Genomic DNA, 21154 nt, shown 5'->3' on the forward strand with positions numbered 1-21154 from the left:
TATTAAGTTAATTATTCATATTCAATATTTTTAAATTAAAAAAAACATATTAATAATATTAGTATTCAAAAATTAAAATATATCAACTTTTATTTATAAAGATGACCTAAATTTGAGTTTTATTTTATAATTATTACACGAGGGCATAAATTATAAGTGAATTTTATTTAATTTTTTAATTATTATTTCATGTATATATTTTTTTATTAAATATTCTTTTTGGTCTTAAATTTAAACAAATATTCCTTAAATAAATTTATTAAATAAGTGGTGTATTTAGGCTTAAATATTGATTAAATATATTAATTATTTAATTAATAAAAATAATAGACTTCTTTCTATATTTAAAATCTGTGGAAGTAGGCAACTAGATTTATATTTGTTATTGGGATAAGAGAAGTATCTATCATATAAGAAAGATAGATGTTCTTGAAATACCATTTATACCCTTTTTTTCAAATTCTCTTCAATTAGGCTGTCCACGTGGACATCCTCTTTTTTCAATTTTTTCCTTTCACTAACTCTACACTCAGATAATCTTTTTATTTTCTTTCCTTTCCCTTACTCAACCTTTTGCTTGCCTTTTCAGTTTTCTTTCCTGTTGCTTTTCTCAACACCATTTGTTACTTTTTTTTCCATCCTATCCTATCAAGTCTGCAGCAGATTGAACCTATCAGCTTTGCTTGCAACTATGGATTTGGTTGAATCGATACAAACCACTTCTCTCTTAAATATCTTTCTTAAAACTATACCAACATTCAACTCTTTCAAAATCTCTCTCATTTTTTTAAACCTGTTAATATTTTTGTGTGTTGAATTTGTTATAACTTTATTGATTAAAGCTACTATTTTTTCTCTTATATTTTCTTCTTCAGATCTGTAGAAGATTGTATATGAGATTTTAGATTTGGAGCTAATAGTAGATCAAAGGTATCTTATCTTCAAGTTCGGATGATTTTATGATTTATTTTTATTTTTAGAGCTGTAAAAATATTATAGACGGAACTTTGTAATCCAGAGAAGTTTGATGAATGAGCCTTTATGAAATTTGGTAAATCTCCATCTTTTATTTGATTTCTTTGTTAATTTCATTTTAATTTTTTTTTTTATGTTTCTCATAAGGGTTTCATAATTTGAAACTCATAATTTTGTTTCGTTTCCATTTTCTTCTTCAGATCTATAAAAGTTTGTGGATGAGATATCTATGTTCAAGGTCTGGTGATTTTATGTTTTACTTTCATTTTTAGATATGTACAAATATTTTAGTTTCATGTTATCAAATAATCAAATTTCTATATTTATTTCTTGCATAATCATACATCTGTTTTTCTCTGCTTTGTTTCTTAATTACAGTGAAATTGATTTTTGTTTATGAATTTACACAGAATGATCAAAGGGAATATGAACTGATCTAACAAGAAGAGGATGCAGGTATATGTATCTCTTTCCTTTTTATTTATTTTGTTTTATATCAATTTTGTATCTACAAGGAGAATAAATTAATTTTTCATGATTTTTTTTTTTTAAGGGAACAACAGATAAATGCAGGTACCTCCCATACTTTTTTATATTCACTTTTTATATTCTCCATTATTTTTCTATTTTGGTTGTAAGATTATTGTTGATTCTCTCATTTGCTGACATAATGTATTAAATAAATTGAGGTATATTGATTCTCTTCTGCTTTTGGTTAAGGTTGCTTAGTGCATCTAATTGATTACTAATTAAATTCATTCTAATTTTTAAGATAATTTCCTTTTTCAGTTTAAAGATCATGTTCTTCATTATCATTTTTTTGTTATATATTTTTTTGTGCAGTTTTTTTATTAACAGAATAATTTTAAGTTTTAGTAGGAGAACTTTTGTATAGCTACTCTGTCAAACATTAATTACATTGGGTGCTCTATAATAATTGACAGTAGATATGTATTGTTTACAATAGTACATTGGGTGCTTTATACGTATGATCAAGCCTTAGTTTTTTGGTACAAGCATGTCCACTGCTTGCCTTTGCATGTTGCACTCTGACTGCTCTTTAACCATATTTTTTATCAACCAAAACAGATAGTCTGATACACATCATGTTGATAGGCATATTTTTTATCAAATAGTCAACAAAATAAATATAAATTAACTGTCCACTTGCAACACATCAAACCTTTTTAAAAAAATTAACATTCATCCCCTCAACCTTTTTTGTAATTTACAATTGGTCATAATTGAGAAACCAATAAATAGATTTAATATCAATTTTAAAAAATTAACATTAAATGAAAATAGAAAATAATAAAACAAAATTAAGAGAAACTAAATTTTAAATTTATGTTACTAATATTTGGTGTTGTTTATACCATATAATCATTATTACACTATTAAAAAAATTTATTACTCTTTTCAAAATTTATTGTCTATTATTTTAAATATCATTCACTTATAGTTACAATATTTTTTTAATAATTACTTTATTAAATTCTGTAATTGATACTACTGTAAAAACACTCTAGAATTGACAACTATTTAAAAAAACAACTAAAATGAAATGGAAACAATATATATTATAATAACTTACACTTTTCATATTAATTATCATATTTTTCAATATTTTAATATTTTAATATATATCGTTCAATATATTGTAAAAAAAATTAATTGTTAACAATTTTTGAATCTCTTATTCTTTTAAATTTTAATATACCACCATTTTTATTTTTATTTTTATGAGACAAAACAAACCAACACCAAAATAATGATATTTAAACAATACTAATTATTTATAACTTAAGAAATAAATTTATTATTTTAAATATATTTTTTCCAAATTTAAAAGAAAGAGAGATTTTAGAAATAAATACAAAATAAAGAGATCAACATAAATAACAATTAATTTGCATTTAATATCTATTGAATTTTTTTAAAATTCATTTCAAATATATGTATAACCGATTAACTTTTTTAAAAAAAGAAAAATAATTTAAAGTTGTTTTGAATTTTAAAAATTGAAATTATCGATCATTTTCAAAAAGTGTTTGAAAATAAAAAATAAAAAATAATTAATTATTATTACTATTTAATATATAAAGAATAAAGAATAATATTTTTTATGTTTGTGAGATTAAAATATCATGAATGTATCAAAATTTAAAGTCCTTAAAATAAAATAAAAATTATTTAAAAAATTACTAAGATTTTCAACAATATCAACACACAAATCCAAAAACATCACAATCAATAATATTTTGTAATTATTTTGTAATTATAATTTTTAATTAAAATTATAATTTCAATGATACCTATGAAATCTTTATATCTATGTTATAATTTTAACAGACTTATTAAAATTCAATTTTCCTACTTAATACAATAACTTCATTGTTCTAATTAAATGATCTCATTTTACTCTTCAATTATTTTAAATGTAACGCGAATAACACGAATCACATTGTTGCAGTTTTCAATTATCGGTAAAATAATTATATTATAATTCCATAAAATAAAGGTTATAACGTGACGCGAATGACGCAAATCACAGTGTTGCAGTCTGGCGGGATTGATGACAATGGAGAGAATACACGTAAAATTGAAGCACAAAAGTCTTTGCGAAGTAAAAAAGAGTAAAAAAGCATGCTATAATTAGAATGTTATAAATAAAAATAAAATTTTATATTAAAAAAATGTACATCTAATATTAAAAAACAATGTACATCTGAAACGGGATATGAAGTTATTGATCAAAATATTGATTATTAACGGGACATGAAGTTATTAATCAAAATATTGATTATTAACGGGATGAAGTTATTGATCAAAATATTGATTATTAACGGGACATGAAGTTATTGATCAAAATATCTTTTTCAACGGGACATGAAGTTACTTAATGTTGATTATTTATTTCCCAAATAATGATTATTAATTTTAATTAAAAAAAAATTATATTAAAAAAATGTACATCTAATATTCAAAAAAAAGTACATCTGAAACGGGACATGAAGTTATTGATCAAAATATTGAGTATTAATGGGACATGAAGTTACTATTGAAAATATTTTTTTAACGGGACATGAAGTTACTTAATGTTGATTATTTATTTTCCAAATAATGATTATTAATTTTAATTAAAAAAATTATATTAAAAAATGTACATTTAATATAAAAAAAATATAAGGACATGAAGTTATTGATCAAATATTGATTATTAATCGGACATGAAGTTACTCATCAAAATATTCTTTTATTAATTATACTTTTAATTATTATGGATAACCAAATATTTGTTTTATTAAAAAATATATATATGAAACAAATGCGCGTCCCGTACCAGAACCCGTGCGAACGCACGGGTTTGTTACTAGTTGTAAAAGAAAATATAAGAGGGTGGAAAATGAAACATTGAAACATTTGGGTCTTGTTCAAAACAGGGGAACTAAATCTATGGTATTTGTCTTGTCTCATTGGTAATGGAGTAACATGTGGGTTTCTATGATAATTCAATTGCCAAAGACAATTTTGTTAGTTTTTATGGTAACGACAAAATTTCTGCACCCAACCCATATATATAAGATGAATGCAAATTAAATTGTCAAATTAAATTAAATAAATTACAATGTTGACAATTATTAATTTTATTATTTTGTACAAAATATTTTCGCAAACAGGATGAATGCATGATGCATAAGATTAGGATCAGGAAAGAGAAATAGTTAGATAAGAGTTCCACTAAAACTCAGCTAGATACCATAAAATGTGGAACATGTGAAAATAATGATCTTTGTAGGTTATTTTTAATACAGAATCAAATATATTTAGTTGTTAGAAATTGGTCATGACACCTTTACCATTACTCATCTATTTTAGTAAAGATTTGAAAATACCTCTTAGAATTGTTTGGAGTTTGAAAATTGAATGCACCAAAAATCTACAAACTTAATCTTAAAACTGCGTCAAATACAAGTAAAAAATATATGTTTAGATTATAAATTTTAGATTTATCAAATGATATCACATATACATATACATAAAATACAATTCAATTTGCCCAAATATTGAACTCCAAATTTACCTTATACATTTACATATAGATAATTCATTTTAAATTGTTTTGTTAACAACATATTAGGTATATTTATATAAGTTTTAGATTATGGACCATACAAATGCAATCATGTCTCAGAAGTTAGTTTGGAGATTGAAATATGAATTCAACCCCCCCTTTTTAACATGTATGAAGAAGATATAAGTAAGCATGTCTCATATGTGTCTCTAGAAATTAAAATCCAACCCATACCCTTTTTATCATGTAAGAAGGAGACAAAAGCAGGCATGTCCAAGAGGTGTCCCCGAAGATTGAAATACAGATTCACCACCTTTTTTTATCATGTATGAAATAGACACAAGCAAACATATTCCATAGGTTTCTCTGAATTGAAGTCTGAATTCACCATGATTTCCTCCAAACCAATTGATAGTACTTATTTCATGACATGCATACAAACACATTAAAACCTTAATTTCAATGTTTATACAAGTAATGTTAGATATACATTAAAACACATCTAAAATATATCCTGATTACATTTGTTATAGGCATGTCAAACTTGCTAGCACCACATTTTTAGAGTGAATCATTCCTTCATCCAGGAGAGGCTGAGGGACCCAAGCATTAAAATTCTAGGAATATCGATAATTACCATAGAAGACGTCTCAAAACATTCATGGATATCACCCTTTATAAAGTTTATTGAGTAATGAGCACTCCCCTCTAATCAGTTGAGGCTTCTCCAATGAAGAGAAGAACCAAGTCGTACTATGTAATAGAAGGGTCTTATATATAAGAGGCTTATCAATCCCTTGTTGAAATTACTTGAACGGGAGGAACCCACGTGAACCATCGCTGAAGTACACAAAGGGATAATCTGTAAAAATCTCGAGGCCTAGGCCTTGAAAAAAGTCCTTAGAGTTGAATACTACGAGTATGTGAAGAAATGTGGCCGATCTATAAGCACTGGGACATCCACCATCCGAGTTGCATATGTTGACGTCACCTTGGCCTTTTTAGCAATGGGGTATGGACATCCTCGACCCTTTTATCCTAGCACCAGGCCAAATTAAATTTCTAATTGTGGCAGTTGATTACTTCACCAAGTGGTTCAAAGCAGAGGCTTAAGAAAATATTATTTTCGCCAACAAGATGTTCGAGGTATAGAATATACTTGTTTTAAATAAACTTGAACAAAATATTGTAATTTTGACATCCATCCAATATACATAAACTCTATTGTATTTTGAGGTGGGCCACTTCAAAGTGGAAAATTGTTTTTGAGAAACCATATCTTGTCATATCGATACACACTCTCTTATCTATGTTTGCTATAAGATGACTCATTTCATATGATACACACTCTGTTATACACTCTATTATATGCACTCTGATATCTTGTTAAATTTATACACACTATGTTGGTCTTATATGTTGAATCAATTATCAACAAAAAAATGTGTTCAACAACTTGATGAAATCGGGATGAGTGAACATATATCTCAAACATTTTTTTCTTCCTCACACATTTAATGATTATAATTTTTGCATTTCAGATCTTGGACCTCTTATCGCTTTGTCGTTTCCATTGTGAACATTGTATACTTGCTTAATATTTGAGAAATATTTGGATCTTTTCTTTTTCAAATTCACATGACATGCAATTAAATAATTAAATGACCAACTAACTAGTGACACAACCTATGATTATGTACACACAAATCACATTAAATGTCCATATATTATTTCTCTTGTGGTAAATCACTACTAGAAATACATGTACTTCTTGCGGAATTACCTGCGGATTTTTGCTAAATTTCCGCAGGAAATGTGTTTCCTGCGGTTTTATGTCCCCAGCTAAAACCTTCGTGGATAATATCTTTCGCGGGTAATTCCGCAGATATTTCCGCAGCTAAATCCGCAGGAAACAGTTCGCAGATAAATCCGCAGGTAAATCCACAGCTAATTCCGCAGGTAAATCTGCAGTAAATGTATATCCGCAGGTAAATCTGCAGAAAATTTCTTTCTCAAATTAAATAATTTTTTTATTTTAATAAACTTTTGAACCATTATATATATTTAAATAACTATAATATAAAATAACTACAATTGCTATCTGCAATAATTTCATATTAAGATTAGTAACAGGGAAGTAACGAATTGGCATAATGAAATCCATAGAAAAATAAACCCACGTAGAATTGCTTTAGTTAACAAAGCAAAGTTCTACATCTATTACAATAAATAATCACACGTTATAAACCCAAAGATATCTTCTGTATTATATTCATATTTCAATCCTCTACACAATTAGAAGTTCGGACAAGCTTTAGTTTAATATGCATTAGTTGCACATTTACACCAAAATATATATTAAGATAATGATTAATGACACTCCAAACACCCTTTAATCATATATTACAGCCACTTTCGCCATCAATTGTGCTCCACATATGATTGCCAAGATTCTAAATTACAAATACATATGAGAATGACACATGAAGATTGTCAAATTTTTACGTGCAGTGTAGAAAAGAGGGATGTGTGTATCCTTGTACTTCTCTAGACTTCTGGTCCAACTTGAGTTCATTCAATGACAGACGGTGAATATTACACAACTTGGTTTGAATTTGCAGAGCCTAACATGATAGTCTTTTGCTTTTCTCTAGATGTTATCTGTGGCTCTAGAAAAAAGAAGGATAATATTAGCAATTGGTATCCAATTTCACCAAAAGAAGGATTAATATTTAGGAGGGTCTTAGTATGTTGCTTCTGAACTGTTATCTAGATAATGAAAAACATGGTACAACAAGGGATAATGTGATTAAAGGACAGTCAGATCTTACTAGAAATTAGGGCCTTTGGTCTGGTCTTGAACAGAATCTTATGTCTAATGATTCCAACAACCTGCAACTCAACATCACTACAATTTTCTCCATCCATATGCTTGACTTTCTTGAGCACTAACAACGGCTTTTTCAAAGAAATCTTTGACCCTGTTAGTTCATGGTACCCAATAGTTAAAGTGTAGACTTCCTGAACAACAAAAGAATGGACACAATATTAGTTTTTTTCATCCTAAAAAGATGAAAAATGACAGTGGAATGGATTTCAATCACCTTAAATATTATATCTTAAACTCTTAGGAATTCAGATTCAATGCATTAGAAGACAACTCAATTACGCATGTTAATTAATATCAACCATTGATTTGAGATTTATAGACTCACATTAGAGCTTCACCAAATCCTCTCTAAATAATTTCACCATTAATTTGACATCGGACAATCAAGATAAAAAAATTGTCATGCAGTTACCATATAGAATCCAAATATGAACTTTTATAGTATAAGAGACAAAGTTGATATGTTTTTTTCATTAGTAACATCAACCCAGAATTACTTTTTTTCATTTTTACGAGCAAAACACAGCACACTTACTTTTTTCCATAAAAATTGAAAAGACAAATTCCATTAGTTTTTTCTATCAATCAGTTGTAACAAGTGCTTATTTAAGTACATAACTTCAAATAAGCCAACTCAAACACACACAAACCCATCATTATAAGTGTTTATTATACAACTGCTTACATATAAGCTATTTTTATAATAAAAGATAAAGCTGAATCACAGTTTCAATTAAGTAAATAAGCTATTTTCGCAAGTTCTGTCATGAAACACGGGTATAGAATTAAAATAACAACTAAATGAGGGCCTCACTTGATATGTTAGGATCCCTGCGAAAATTCTCAAGCTGTGTTTTGAGTTCCCCTTTGCTTGAAATAAGCCTCTCTGCAGCCTGAGAAAAATTAACATAAATACCATATACACACAAGGCATTGAAAAGTTCAATGATGTAAAGAAAATAAGGCAATGCTAGATGATAAAAGGAAGAATCTCTGATCATGCAAACTACAACATTACCACATCACAAACATAAATAGGTAATATGTATAATTTACTTTAAAAGGATGAAAGGTGAGTCACAACTTTAAGAAAACCAACATTCTATTCAATCATAAATATGTAAAATAGTGAGAAAGTTTTGTGCAAACATATATTCTGAAAAGGAGAAATATTAATTCAGTTTTAATTCGGAGGAATCAACTACTTTTTAAGAATATTTCTATATTATCTTTGTTCAAAGACTGTTGAAGTAGACCTTGTAGTTAGTTGTTTTCTAGATTCCTGCAGAATCAAAGACATTGTTTAACTAGTAGGAAAAGTAATAGGGATAGAAATGATAGTGACAATACAAATGAAAATAAATCGCTTGTTGCTGGGCAAGTATTTGAGCACCTATGATTAGAAATAACTTCCATAAAAGAAAAATATTCAAATTAGAATTTCAACAAACGTACTCCAATTAGAAGATCTCACATCAATATTCAAAAAAGCCGTAATTGTCTAGAAATTTTGCAGGACTTCCAGTTGTGTCTTCTCCTACCTTCCCAACTGACTCTTCGTCCAGTGCAAGAATGGCCACCAACAGGTGTACTGAATACTATATCTTAATGCTGTCAGAGGCAACCAACATGAGTGTTGTCAAGGAGAATGACATCGTTGATGTCGAACGCAATACTGAACTGAGTGAAGGCCTGCGTAATAGTTAACTGTACGAGATCATCAATAACAACAACACAATCATCTTAAAGCAATAAAAACCATTTTATCAATAACTAAGTTCCTAGCAAAGCTTCCAATAACAATAGAAGCAAAACCTGAACCAGCTGGTATAAACATTTTATCAAACAACTTATAGCTTATATAACAGCTTGACCACATTTTATTTGACTATAGAAATAGCTTATACATAAGCACTTATTTAATAAGTGTTAAACCTATAAGTATTCAATTAAGAAGCTTTTACAAGCTAATCCACATTCAGACCTCTATTAACTTTAAATTATCATGTGCTTCATAGTAGATTGAATCTCAATTCAATTTGATTTGTAGCTAGATATCCAAATTTTACCTAGTATCAAAATTGAAGTACAAGAGTAACGAAATTGGATTTATAGATACATATACCTGAGCGAGTGCGGGATTGGCGGTACTGCACTATACAACAAAAAGCCACCACCAAGTCTATTGGATGATGAAGCTTGCAAATAATTCACAGGCCCTTCATGTCCTGTTATAACCCCAACTTTACAAACTTTACCAAAAATCTCTCTTTTCCAAATAATGGGACCCCTGATACAAATTTCACCATAGGGGTTCGGCTGATCATCAGATGTATAGCTCATTTCCGGAACACCTACAAGTTTTACCTTTGAAAAAAAGAAACAATAAATCTCTTGGTACTGGGGGTCAACATATGCTAAGTTACATAAGAGCAATGATGTGCATCGATCTTACAAAACAGAATTTCAGAATAATTCTACATTTGTGGCATTTCAACAAACACCTTGTTTACGAGTTATACTCAAAATTAACCTAATAAAATCATTATGACATTTCAACAAACACCTTGTTTACAAAAATCAGCTAAGATTATAATCAATCTAACTTAAAATCAGTTACCGAGTGTTCAGATTGTTGCAAAGAAGACTAGTCGTGGTGGTATGGGTGATGACTTTCTCAACTCCAAACGTGACCGATGCTCTAGCGATTCCGCAATTCTAAACTGTCAGAAACAAACAACCCAGGGTTAAAATGGAGTGAAGTAGGGGAGAAGAATAAATATTTACACTTTAATCTGAGTAACAAAACACGCAATAGAAAGTTAAACAACCCTAGAATCATGAGATGCTCGAAATGGATGTGACATCGGCAACAATGAGGATTCACGACGTTGTAGAAGCGCTTAGCTTAACGGTGATGATACACGAAGATGCAGGAGTATTCAACATAGAGGAATCGCGATGGTGGATAGAAGGAGATTCAGCGCACGACAGTGAGAAGAGATGAATAAAGTTTCAGAATGAACATGATTAGGTTTTTCTCTCTCTATTCTCTATGTCAATAATTTTTTATTTGTAACAATAATAAGATCAAATATTAGTTTTCAACCAAAGTATAAATTTTAATATTTTTACAAGAGTTCAAATATAATTTATAATTTATAACACATTATTCTTATTAGAGTAGGATTTCTAAAATTAAAACTTTATAATAATTAACAATAGAACAAATATAATCTCTATAACATAAAATGTATATTTGATATAAGAGATTAATTTAAAATATAGAAATGATATTAATAGAGAAAAAATGATGTTAGAAGAGAAATTAATAAATTTAAAATATAATGTTTTAGTGGTTGATTATTTGGTAGTAGTGATGACCTTTTGGGTAGTAGGAAAGCTTTAACCACTTGTGTTTCTTGTTTAATACTTTGTATGAAAATGTATATATTACATAACTAATATTTATTTTTAAAATAGAATTTACATGAGTATCATTCAACCATATTTAATATACTCATTTTAATTTTTAAAATTAATTTATTACTTAAAGTAAAATACATTATTAAAAATATATTATATAATATAATATTCAAATAAACCATTAATTCACGTTAATATATATAGTTGGCAGGATACATAGGTGACGTAAAAATAATTAACCAAAATATATTTAGTTTATTTTTATACCTTTTATTTAATTTAAAACTTAAGATGAAAAATAAAAAATAACACAATTCACATTAAAACATTATTTAATATAAAAATTTTATATAAAAAAATTAGACAAAAATTACTATTAGTTTAAAAAAATAGTTAAATTGGCAGCAAAATCCGCAGGAAACTTTCCTGCGGAATTACCTGCGGAATATTTTATAATAGTTTGGTTTTAATATAACAGATACCCGCAGCAAAGTTTCCAGGAAATTTTCCTGCGGATTTACCTGAGGATTTTTTGTTATAGTTTCTTATTCTATTTGAAATATATAAACCGCAGCAAAATCCGCAGGTATACCTGCGGAATTTTCTGCCAATGCTAGATCCGTAGGAAAATTTATTTTATTTAAAAATTCCCAGGAAAATCCGCAGGTATACCTGCAGAATATTTTCCGCAGGAAAATCCGCAGGTAATACGTGTATTTCTAGTAGTGAATGCATAACTTAAAAAGACATACATATTTCCTTGGTTCAGTGTCATCACCAGTACTACAAAAATCACATGCAATAGATCTATAATCACAGTTTAAAGTATTTATTTTTTAAAATAATACATTTGAATTTGAATGGTTATAATGTACTAGTGTAAATTTTTTATAGTGACACATCAATTAAACTCTGAAACATAAAATTTTATGAGTTATAAATTATAAACTTAAAATGTAACTGTCAATTAAAGTTTTATTATTATTATTATTATTATTATTATTATTATTATTATTATTATTATTATTATTATTATTATTATTATTATTATTATTATTATTATTATTATGACATGCATGTGATGTTTAAATTTGACATGCATAGAGATGGATGGTGAATGTGGAAGTAAATTATTGGTGATAATAATCAATAATAGGACAAGAACTAGCCAACAACTCACGTGGCTGTCCAAATCACTCAATAATACACTTTATGTTTGTCTTTTAAAACCAAAGAAAAAGCGACTCAGCCTTTTATTAACGAAATCACGGTAATATTCAGTTAATATATTAATGATGAACGCACAATAATTTGATGTCCACAAGTTTGTTTGTTTGCTTGCGTAGTTGCACCTCATCGAATGGAAGGTTAGGTTGAAGCAGTGGCGGAGCCAGGAATTTTATGTAGCCAGGAATTTTATGTAGCCTGGGCAAAAACTTTACACTATAGAATATTCATTTGTTTTAATTTTCACACCTTATTTTTACTAATTTTGCGCCTAATTTTACCCTTGATTTTGTCTAAAAATCCACTATTAAATTGGGGGGAGTACAAAGAAAATAGGAGTTGAGCCCGGGCACTTGCCCGGGCTAGCTGGGCCTTGGCTCCGCCCCTGGGTTGAAGGTCTGTTTTGTATCTTCTCACAAAACAAGGCATTAGAACGTGAGCTTAATTGTGGAAACTTCAATCTAAATATAGTATAGGTCTTGAATTTGAGTAAGGCTATTTAATCATTTATTTAAAAAATTCTATAAAGTTTAATGTCCTCTCTTGATCCAGAGTTTTTTTTTTTTAAAGATTTATATAAGGTTAACAAATAGGTATGTCTGCTAAATTTAAATGTGCGGTAAAAACTCGCAAAAAATAAGATGGAGTAAGATAAACATGTTTGGAGATGTATGTTTAAATAATTATTCCGTCCCATAAAAAGTTAGTGTGAGGCGAGATGGTCCGTGAGCATGGAGTCTTTTAAGTCTAAAAATTGCAAAATTATACGTAAAAGCTCGCATCTGCAGACAAATGGGACGGAGCGGGGCACATATATTTAAAGCGTGCGAGCTAAAACCTTGATGGAAAATTTTTAAATAGACACATACATAATAAATTCTTTTACACAACTAATCACATAATTTTAATTAATTAAAAAATAAATACAAATTTTTTTCTTTCCTTCATAATCACAACCACCCGATAAATCTAATTTTAAAAAAATTAAAATTAAAATAAAATAAAAATTTTCTCTCTTTTTATTGGTTGTTCTAAAGAATATGGATTTAAGGTCGTTTCCATGCAAGAATTTCTCAACCTTGATCCGCCCCGCGAAAAAGTACAACAAAACGGACATGTCTGCCGAGTCGGAGCCGTTTTTTCATCGCTAGATTTATGTGTCAAATGTGAAAAGAAATCTCCCAGTGAGTTTTAGTATTCTTTTCTGCTTCAGTCAGACGGTGGGTAGGTATATACAAACACTCTGACACATTTAATGTTTTTCGAAGAAATTGAACCGTGTTGATTGCACCATGGAGAATGTTGGTGTCTTGTCTCTATTTTTGAGGATTATGTTGCTATTGTAAATGGAATGAAACCTCTCTTGTAGTGATGCATTTGGTGTTTCCTCTCATCTCTCCTCCTCCCACCTTGTGGTTCTTTATTCAAAAGAATATGCTAATGAAGTATGTGCTGGAACAAATCTTCCTGTCAATACTACTTTGAGAAAAAGAGTGGTAGGATTAGGTATTTTGTCTTATCTTTCTAGAATTTATTATTTCTTGTGGACAAGTTAATATGGCTAATGTCTTTTGATATCCTCTAGAAGGACTTATAGTTATCCATGAGATAGAGTGCCTTGGGAATCAGGCAGATCTCGTGTACCTCAAGTCATCCTCAATTTATTATGAACCATTGGGGTCGTATTCCCTTACCCTTTATCCTTATTAGGTGAACACTTCTAAAAGGGTAGTCGATATGCCCACCCTTGTGGACCGCATATGAGATCATTATTACACTTGTTATTTCCTAGTGTATGATGTCACATTCATATGGATTCCATATTCCCTTCACTGCGTTCAATTGTCAACTCTTAAAGATCATATATTTTGCTCCCTTCCAAGCATATTTTCCTTATTGGACTTACATTACGAGCTTTCACCATCTGTTTGTGTCTTAAGATACAAGCCCATCTTACTGTTTTCAGTAATGTTTTTTATCCTTGGTGGAAATTTGTTGGGGGTTGTCAATATTTGGTTTCGTTCGTTCCAATCATCAAGATCTTTAAACTAATGCATCTCCACACCGTTGATTTTAAAAGGCGTTATGAAGTTGTCAGACTTATGACAACGATCCACAAGACCATATGCATGGTCATCTCTCCTTGACAATCTCATTTTCTCAGATGTTGGTCTAGGGGCCATCAGAAAACATTGAGAGAGTGTGTGTTTTATTACAAAAGATTTAACGTTTTCCATGCAAATTACTTCAACCTTATTCAAGATTACACATTCTCTCACAAATAATGGACCCCCTTGTCGCATAAACGCATGATCAAACTTTCTCCATGTTTAGTAAGTGGAACATATAGTTCGATCATATATGCTCTTTATTTGCATTGATATTTATACTTTCTCTTCTTTTGCATTAAATATATTTGAAGGGAATATAATAAAGAAAATACAAGAAATAAAAATGAGGTTTTCTTCTTATCCCGCCTTCTCATCCCTTGACCATAATCAACATTGTCAATGATGATGGGGTGCAAAGGCGTGATATGGTGTCTTCCAAGAAACATAAGAGAACCGACATTTGCCTACGACATTTTTAAATCTAGCCATTGTGATTGTCGATGCTCTTCTCTTTTTTTATTAATTTTCATTTCCGCCATCTCCAAAAATCTCCTTTTACCATTATGACGTTCTCATATATATATATATATATATATATATATATATATATATATATATATATATATATATATATATATATATATATATATATATATATATATATATATATATATATATATATATATATATATATATATATATTAGGGTTAAAGTGTTAAGAAGATGGGAAATTTCTAGATGTAAGGATGGTGATGAGAGGTACATTACAAAAGCAGCTTTCAGTATTGAAGTGTGAAGCAGTAATGCGGTGTTGACGAGTACTGATGCAGTGGGTTGAAACATATAAATATAAATATAAACGAGGGAAAAAAACAAAAACAAAAACAAACATTTGTGTTAAGCTTAAAGAAGAAGATGCAATGTTGTAACGTTTTTGTATTTTAGTTCTTTATATATTATTTTAATTTGTAAATAAAAGTGTTAATGTTATGTGTTTGGTTTATACTTAAAATAAAATGATAATTTTTTAGATTTTTATAAATTTAAAAAGAATATCTTAGTGATGGTATATTCAATGATGAGTCAAAATTAAAAGACTAAATCAATTCTTTTTTAATATATTTTTGGATTTTTTTAAATGATAAAAATGCAATAAAATATAAACACAATTCTTTTTGAATGTCACTCTTACTAGCCTCAATATGTAATTACTAGAAGCAATCAGTGCCCCCAGAAAAGCACTTGCATAGGTTTGCCTCATAGCATATTAGCAAGAACTCCACCTTTATTATCCGAGTTTTATTCATATAATAACAACATATTTAAATCACTGCAACTTCTAAGAGGATTGACTTCCATGCTCAAGAAGGGTTTTAGTGTCAAGATTTTTACCCCAAGCTCTCTCCCTCCACAACAGTTCCACTTCATCAAATGTCAATCCTTTGGTTTCTGGAACAAAGAAAACCACAAACAAAAATGCAACCACAGCTATTATAGCAAGAAGCAAGAAAGTAGGACCGGTCCCGGCAGCATCTGCAATAGATAGAAATGACTGCACCACAATCAAATTCGAAACCCAATTCACAGTAGCTGACATGCCTCCACACATTCCTCGGTACTCTTGTGGATATATTTCAGAGTTCACTGTCCACGGCACCGGCCCCATCCCCGGCGAGAAGAAAGCCATATATAAGGCCAAACCGGCAACTGCAAGCCATCCATAGAAGTCACTTTGATTTGTTGTAGTAGTGGCAGAAGATTGGTTAAAAAACGAGACCGATAAGATTATCAGCGATGCGATTATTCCTCCTAAGCTATATAACGCCAATTTTTTCCGGCCTGCATGATCAATAAGGTAAATGCCAAGAACGGTTCCGGCAGCATTCAAGCCGGCAACTATGAGAGAGAGCTGAAGAGCCAACTCATTGGAGTGAAAGCCAGCCATTTGAACAATTGTTGGACTGTAGTACATCACTGTGTTTATACCTATAAATTGCTGAAAAGCCTGTTCAACCAATATGGTAGATGCTATAACAAACCAAATCATTTTCTTTCAATTTTTTTTGAAACTAACTAATATTTTGCATCAATAGTATCTCTAAATTAACTTTTACCTGTAGTCCAGCACCAGCAAGGAATGCAAGTCTGATCTCTTTTGATTTAAAAACATGCCAGAATCTGACATCATCTCTTTTTCGTCGGTCTTGCTCAGACTGAGTTGTAAGCAAAGCAACTTCATCCTCTAAACGATCAAAGCCATATATCTTACCAAGCACAATAACGGCGTCATTTTCCCTTCTCTGTACATCAAGGAAAATAATTATATTAAAGCACTGAATTTTTAAGGTAAAAAATATCAAAACTCTATTACATTTATGTAGAGCCATCTGGGAGATTCTGGCAACAAGAGCATGAGAAAAAACTGAACTACTGCTGGCACACCCGAAACTCCCAGCATCCATCGCCATGTCCCGGGGACATGTGCAAAACCAAGATTTACGAGATAAGAAACAAACACTCCACCGGTTATCATAAGCACATTTGTGGCAACTAGTGCTCCTCTTATTTCTGATGGTGATAATTCTGCAATATAAACAGGAGCAGTAACTGAAGCAACACCAACACCAAAACCAACGAAAACACGGCCAGTTATGAGAACATAAGGATCTGGTGCAGCAGCCATGACAATTGCTCCAAGAAGGAAGAAAACATCTGCAATGATGGTTGCCTTTTTTCTTCCGAAACGATCGTTAATCCAACCTCCTATTCCTGCTCCGAGAATTGCACCAGCCACTGCCATGCTGACAATTGTTTCCTGAAGAAAATGACTTTGTCCGACGGCGGGAAAATCATCTTTAATATAAAGAAGAGCTCCTGATATAACACCTAATTGGTGGCGGAGTTGAAAGTTTAGTTAAAGCATATTCAATTCAATTCATGATTTATAGATAGATAAAAAAGAGAGAAAAAAACGTTTGTAGATTGTACCAGTGTCATAGCCGAAAAGCAATCCACCAATGCTAGCTACATAAGTGAGTCCTAGAATGTAAGGGTTCTTGAACATAGAAATTTTTCTTTCAGGGTGTATGTCCAAATAGCTAGAGCTTCCTGGAATTGTCGGTATAGTCATGGCAAGTAACTAACAACTCATTGTCTAATAATTAAACAATAATAGCAATGAGGGCACAAAAGTTGAGTCCCTACCTGATGGATAGCTCAATCTCAGTCTCAACTAAAGTGGTTGAAGACTTTATGCAAGGCTTGCGTAGGTTGGAGTAAATGCGACAACAACTAATGTGGATAATATTTAAGTGTACATTCCACCAATCACGTTGTAACATTTAATTTCATCCTATTTAATTTATTATTAAATAACATATTTTTTGGTTGTTTTCAATGCATTTTACTTTAAGGGTAAGTCTACCCAACTTTTTATGATGGGTAGATAAGAATTCACCCTTAAGTGTATCATATTAAATTATACAGTACTAATATTTAAGTGCTGTGTAATGACAAGTAATCTAAGTGATGTTTCTTAAATATTTTTTACTTAAATGTTTCTTAATTGATGTTTTAATTGATCAGGAGCCACTGTGAGTTTTAAGTTCCATCCAACAACGGTCCCTCCCCTCCTCAATCTATGGAGATAAATAGTCTTCTTGAAATTTATGACCTAGGTTTATAGGATCTAAGCTTCTTTGAATGTCTTTGTGATTATTTCTAGTGTTTTTACAAAAATTATACAACCATTTAATACAAGATAGTCCTGAAAAATAGCTAGTGTTTTTATTTTGAATTCTTCTTGTTGCTTATGGCGTTTGCTTCGCCGATCTTGCAAGATCAACCTAATCTCAACTTAACTCTTTCAGAATCAATAATTCTGTCATGTATTCGTTCTGCAACAACCTTTCCTCAGTCATATCGGTCCCTTGAATATTGACCTCTTTGAAGAACACAGAAACTCTGACTTCATCAATAGGATTCTACACATCACTACCAAAGTAACTTGGAAAAAAACTTCTTCTTTTTTCTTGTTGGATTGTCAAACTCAAGCACCACCACACAAACTGAATCATTGACCTCAACTCAAGAAATTCATAAACATCAACAAAGAATGAACCTCCTCTATAATAGATATCCCTTCTCTAATATTTGTGAAGTAATTGATGATAATCTTGCTAGATGTTTAATATGAATTTTGACGCATGAGATAGATGTGAAAATGTGTTATTTGAAAGTGAGTTTCCAAGTTTTTTGAAAGACTTTCAAAGATGTGATTATCATCACAATAATCACTCTCAATAATAAGATTAATTAATTGTGAGGGAGAGAGTAAAATGATTTATATAGGTATTTGAGATTATGCTAAAAAATGAGTAAAAATGGTGTTTGATTCGAGTCATAAGCACATGTATGATTTGAGTCAAGTGAAAAAATAATGTGAAACAAGATCTAAAATCATATAAAAAAACCCATTCTTGTTATATGACTCATGAAAATTGTGATTCGAATCAAGGAAGAAGTATGATTCGAGTCAGGAAATCTTTGAGTCAGACCAAATAAGACACTAGTAAAATCCAGCTCATGTTTTTACCCATGATTCGAATCATGAAAAGTGTGAGTCGAATCACTGGAGAAGTATGATTCTAATCATGAATAGTGTGATTTAAATCACGACAGCATCAAAAATTTCTAAAAGCATCTATTTCATTTTATTCGAGTCATAGGATGTGTGATTCAAATCATACACCTAAAATCTCAATTTTTTTAGCAATCTTAAATATTCTTTGATATTCTAATAATGTCATGACTTGAACCTATCTCAAATATGATTCTTGACCCCAAAAACTCGACTAATTAGCTTAAAACATGTTGCTTACATAATTGAAATATTTAAAGTCTTAAAGTCACGTGGCTAGGTGGACATTCCTGCACATAGACTTTAACACTTTGTCAGCCCAATCCTGGTTAGATAAAGTCACATTGAAAGTCTAACTAGTTATTTTATAAACTACTAATATAATGATATTAGATTGCTTCACATGACTCAAATTCAATTAATAAATTGGTATCAAATAAGCTACGTGATATATATTTAATCACATAAACTTCACTATTTTGAATATGGGAGCTCTATTGAACACACCCTTCAAATAGTTTTAGCCCATATCCCCAATTTTGAGTCTCTTATACCTTATCAAAAGACCACCTTTGATACCACTTGTTGGTGGAGGATATGGGGATCGAAACAGTCTAGAGAGGGAAGGGTGATTAGACCATTTTCTTAAAAACCATTTTTAAAAACATTTCCTTTTACGAAATCGGAGTTTTATAAACTGATGCACATATTACATGCTTTAAGGCCAATTATTGATAGCATGAGAGCATATGACAAAAGGAAGCAAAAGATAGCGACAATATTATAAAAAATACAATTAACTGGACATTATAGTTAACTCAGATTACCAGTAGTAAAAAACATAGAGAAGTACGAATTTACATGAACAAGCAATTCAATAATTATCATAATTAAATTTTCACACATAGCTCAAATTAAATTTGATTAATCGAATGATCAATCTATCAATAATCACGATAGAGAATATTCAAATGACTATATCAATCCTAGACCTAAACTATAATCACGACATTGCTATTAGCAAATAAATCCTAACAACATGTTATTGTATGAAAATGATATAAACCTAATCATGCAAAACTATGGAGAAAAATAAAGAGAGAGAGAGAGAGAGAGAGAGATGGAAGAAGAAGAGTACATAGATATATTGTGTTTCAGCTCTATCGTCCTCGCAAGAGCTTAATCCACTCTTCAATGGTTTCCCATTGAAAATTATTTTCTTCCAATAATAATAAAATTACCATTGTTTATAGAAATTATGCAACCATTTGATATAAGACACTCCTAAAAATAGATAATATTCTTATCTTGATCCTCTCTTGTTGTACACGACATATTCTTTGTCAATCTTCCAAGATCCACGTGATCTCGACTTAATTCTCCCAGGATTAATGTCAAGCCTCTATTTTGTAGCAACCTTTCATCGGTCCTTGGACACTTGGTGTCCGAAAGGGGAATTGAGGCTAACAATGCCAATATTGAGTTAATATATAATTTTACTCCTCCCATCATAGGGAGGGAAGTCAGAAGTTTCCTAGAACATGTCGGATCATTATGGACTTCTCTAAGATTTGTAAACCCCTATTCGGGATGTTAATGAAATATGCTGAATTCGATTTTTTAAAAATCACTTCCTATAATCCTTCCTAACTTTGAAAAGGATATTGGTTTATGCTTCCCTAATTCAGTCTCCTGATTTGAGTGTCCTTTTTGAGATCGTGTGTGACGTCAATTACTATGCAATAGGCACGGTATTTGGGAAATATAAGAATAGAATAACCGATCATTCATCAATGTTGCCAAATTTGTTT

General features: G+C 30.2%; 2 protein-coding genes and 1 long non-coding RNA gene across 3 annotated transcripts; 1 reads left to right on the top strand and 2 right to left on the bottom strand.

Annotated features, from left to right (window-relative positions):
• Window positions 1-406: 406 nt before the first annotated feature.
• LOC131645758 (uncharacterized) lies at window positions 407-2731 on the top strand. The gene is made up of 3 exons (XR_009297185.1): window positions 407-1051; window positions 1176-1213; window positions 1386-2731. It is a non-coding gene; the product is annotated as an uncharacterized LOC131645758 (long non-coding RNA).
• A 4559-nt stretch (window positions 2732-7290) lies between these two features.
• LOC131648467 (uncharacterized) lies at window positions 7291-10283 on the bottom strand. The gene is made up of 7 exons (XM_058918220.1): window positions 10066-10283; window positions 9700-9808; window positions 9617-9632; window positions 9482-9551; window positions 8755-8833; window positions 7882-8071; window positions 7291-7719 (listed from the first exon to the last, which is right to left on the bottom strand). The coding sequence occupies exons 1-7, from the start codon at window positions 10281-10283 to the stop codon at window positions 7646-7648; spliced, it is 756 nt and encodes a 251-aa protein (XP_058774203.1). The 3' UTR covers window positions 7291-7645.
• A 5492-nt stretch (window positions 10284-15775) lies between these two features.
• Window positions 15776-17923, bottom strand: LOC131645759 (inositol transporter 1-like). The gene is made up of 4 exons (XM_058915972.1): window positions 17693-17923; window positions 17076-17590; window positions 16819-17004; window positions 15776-16709 (listed from the first exon to the last, which is right to left on the bottom strand). The coding sequence occupies exons 1-4, from the start codon at window positions 17832-17834 to the stop codon at window positions 16044-16046; spliced, it is 1509 nt and encodes a 502-aa protein (XP_058771955.1). The 5' UTR covers window positions 17835-17923; the 3' UTR covers window positions 15776-16043.
• Window positions 17924-21154: the final 3231 nt, after the last annotated feature.

Source organism: Vicia villosa, linkage group LG2 (genome assembly GCF_029867415.1).
Source record: "Vicia villosa cultivar HV-30 ecotype Madison, WI linkage group LG2, Vvil1.0, whole genome shotgun sequence".
Lineage (NCBI taxonomy): Eukaryota > Viridiplantae > Streptophyta > Magnoliopsida > Fabales > Fabaceae > Vicia > Vicia villosa.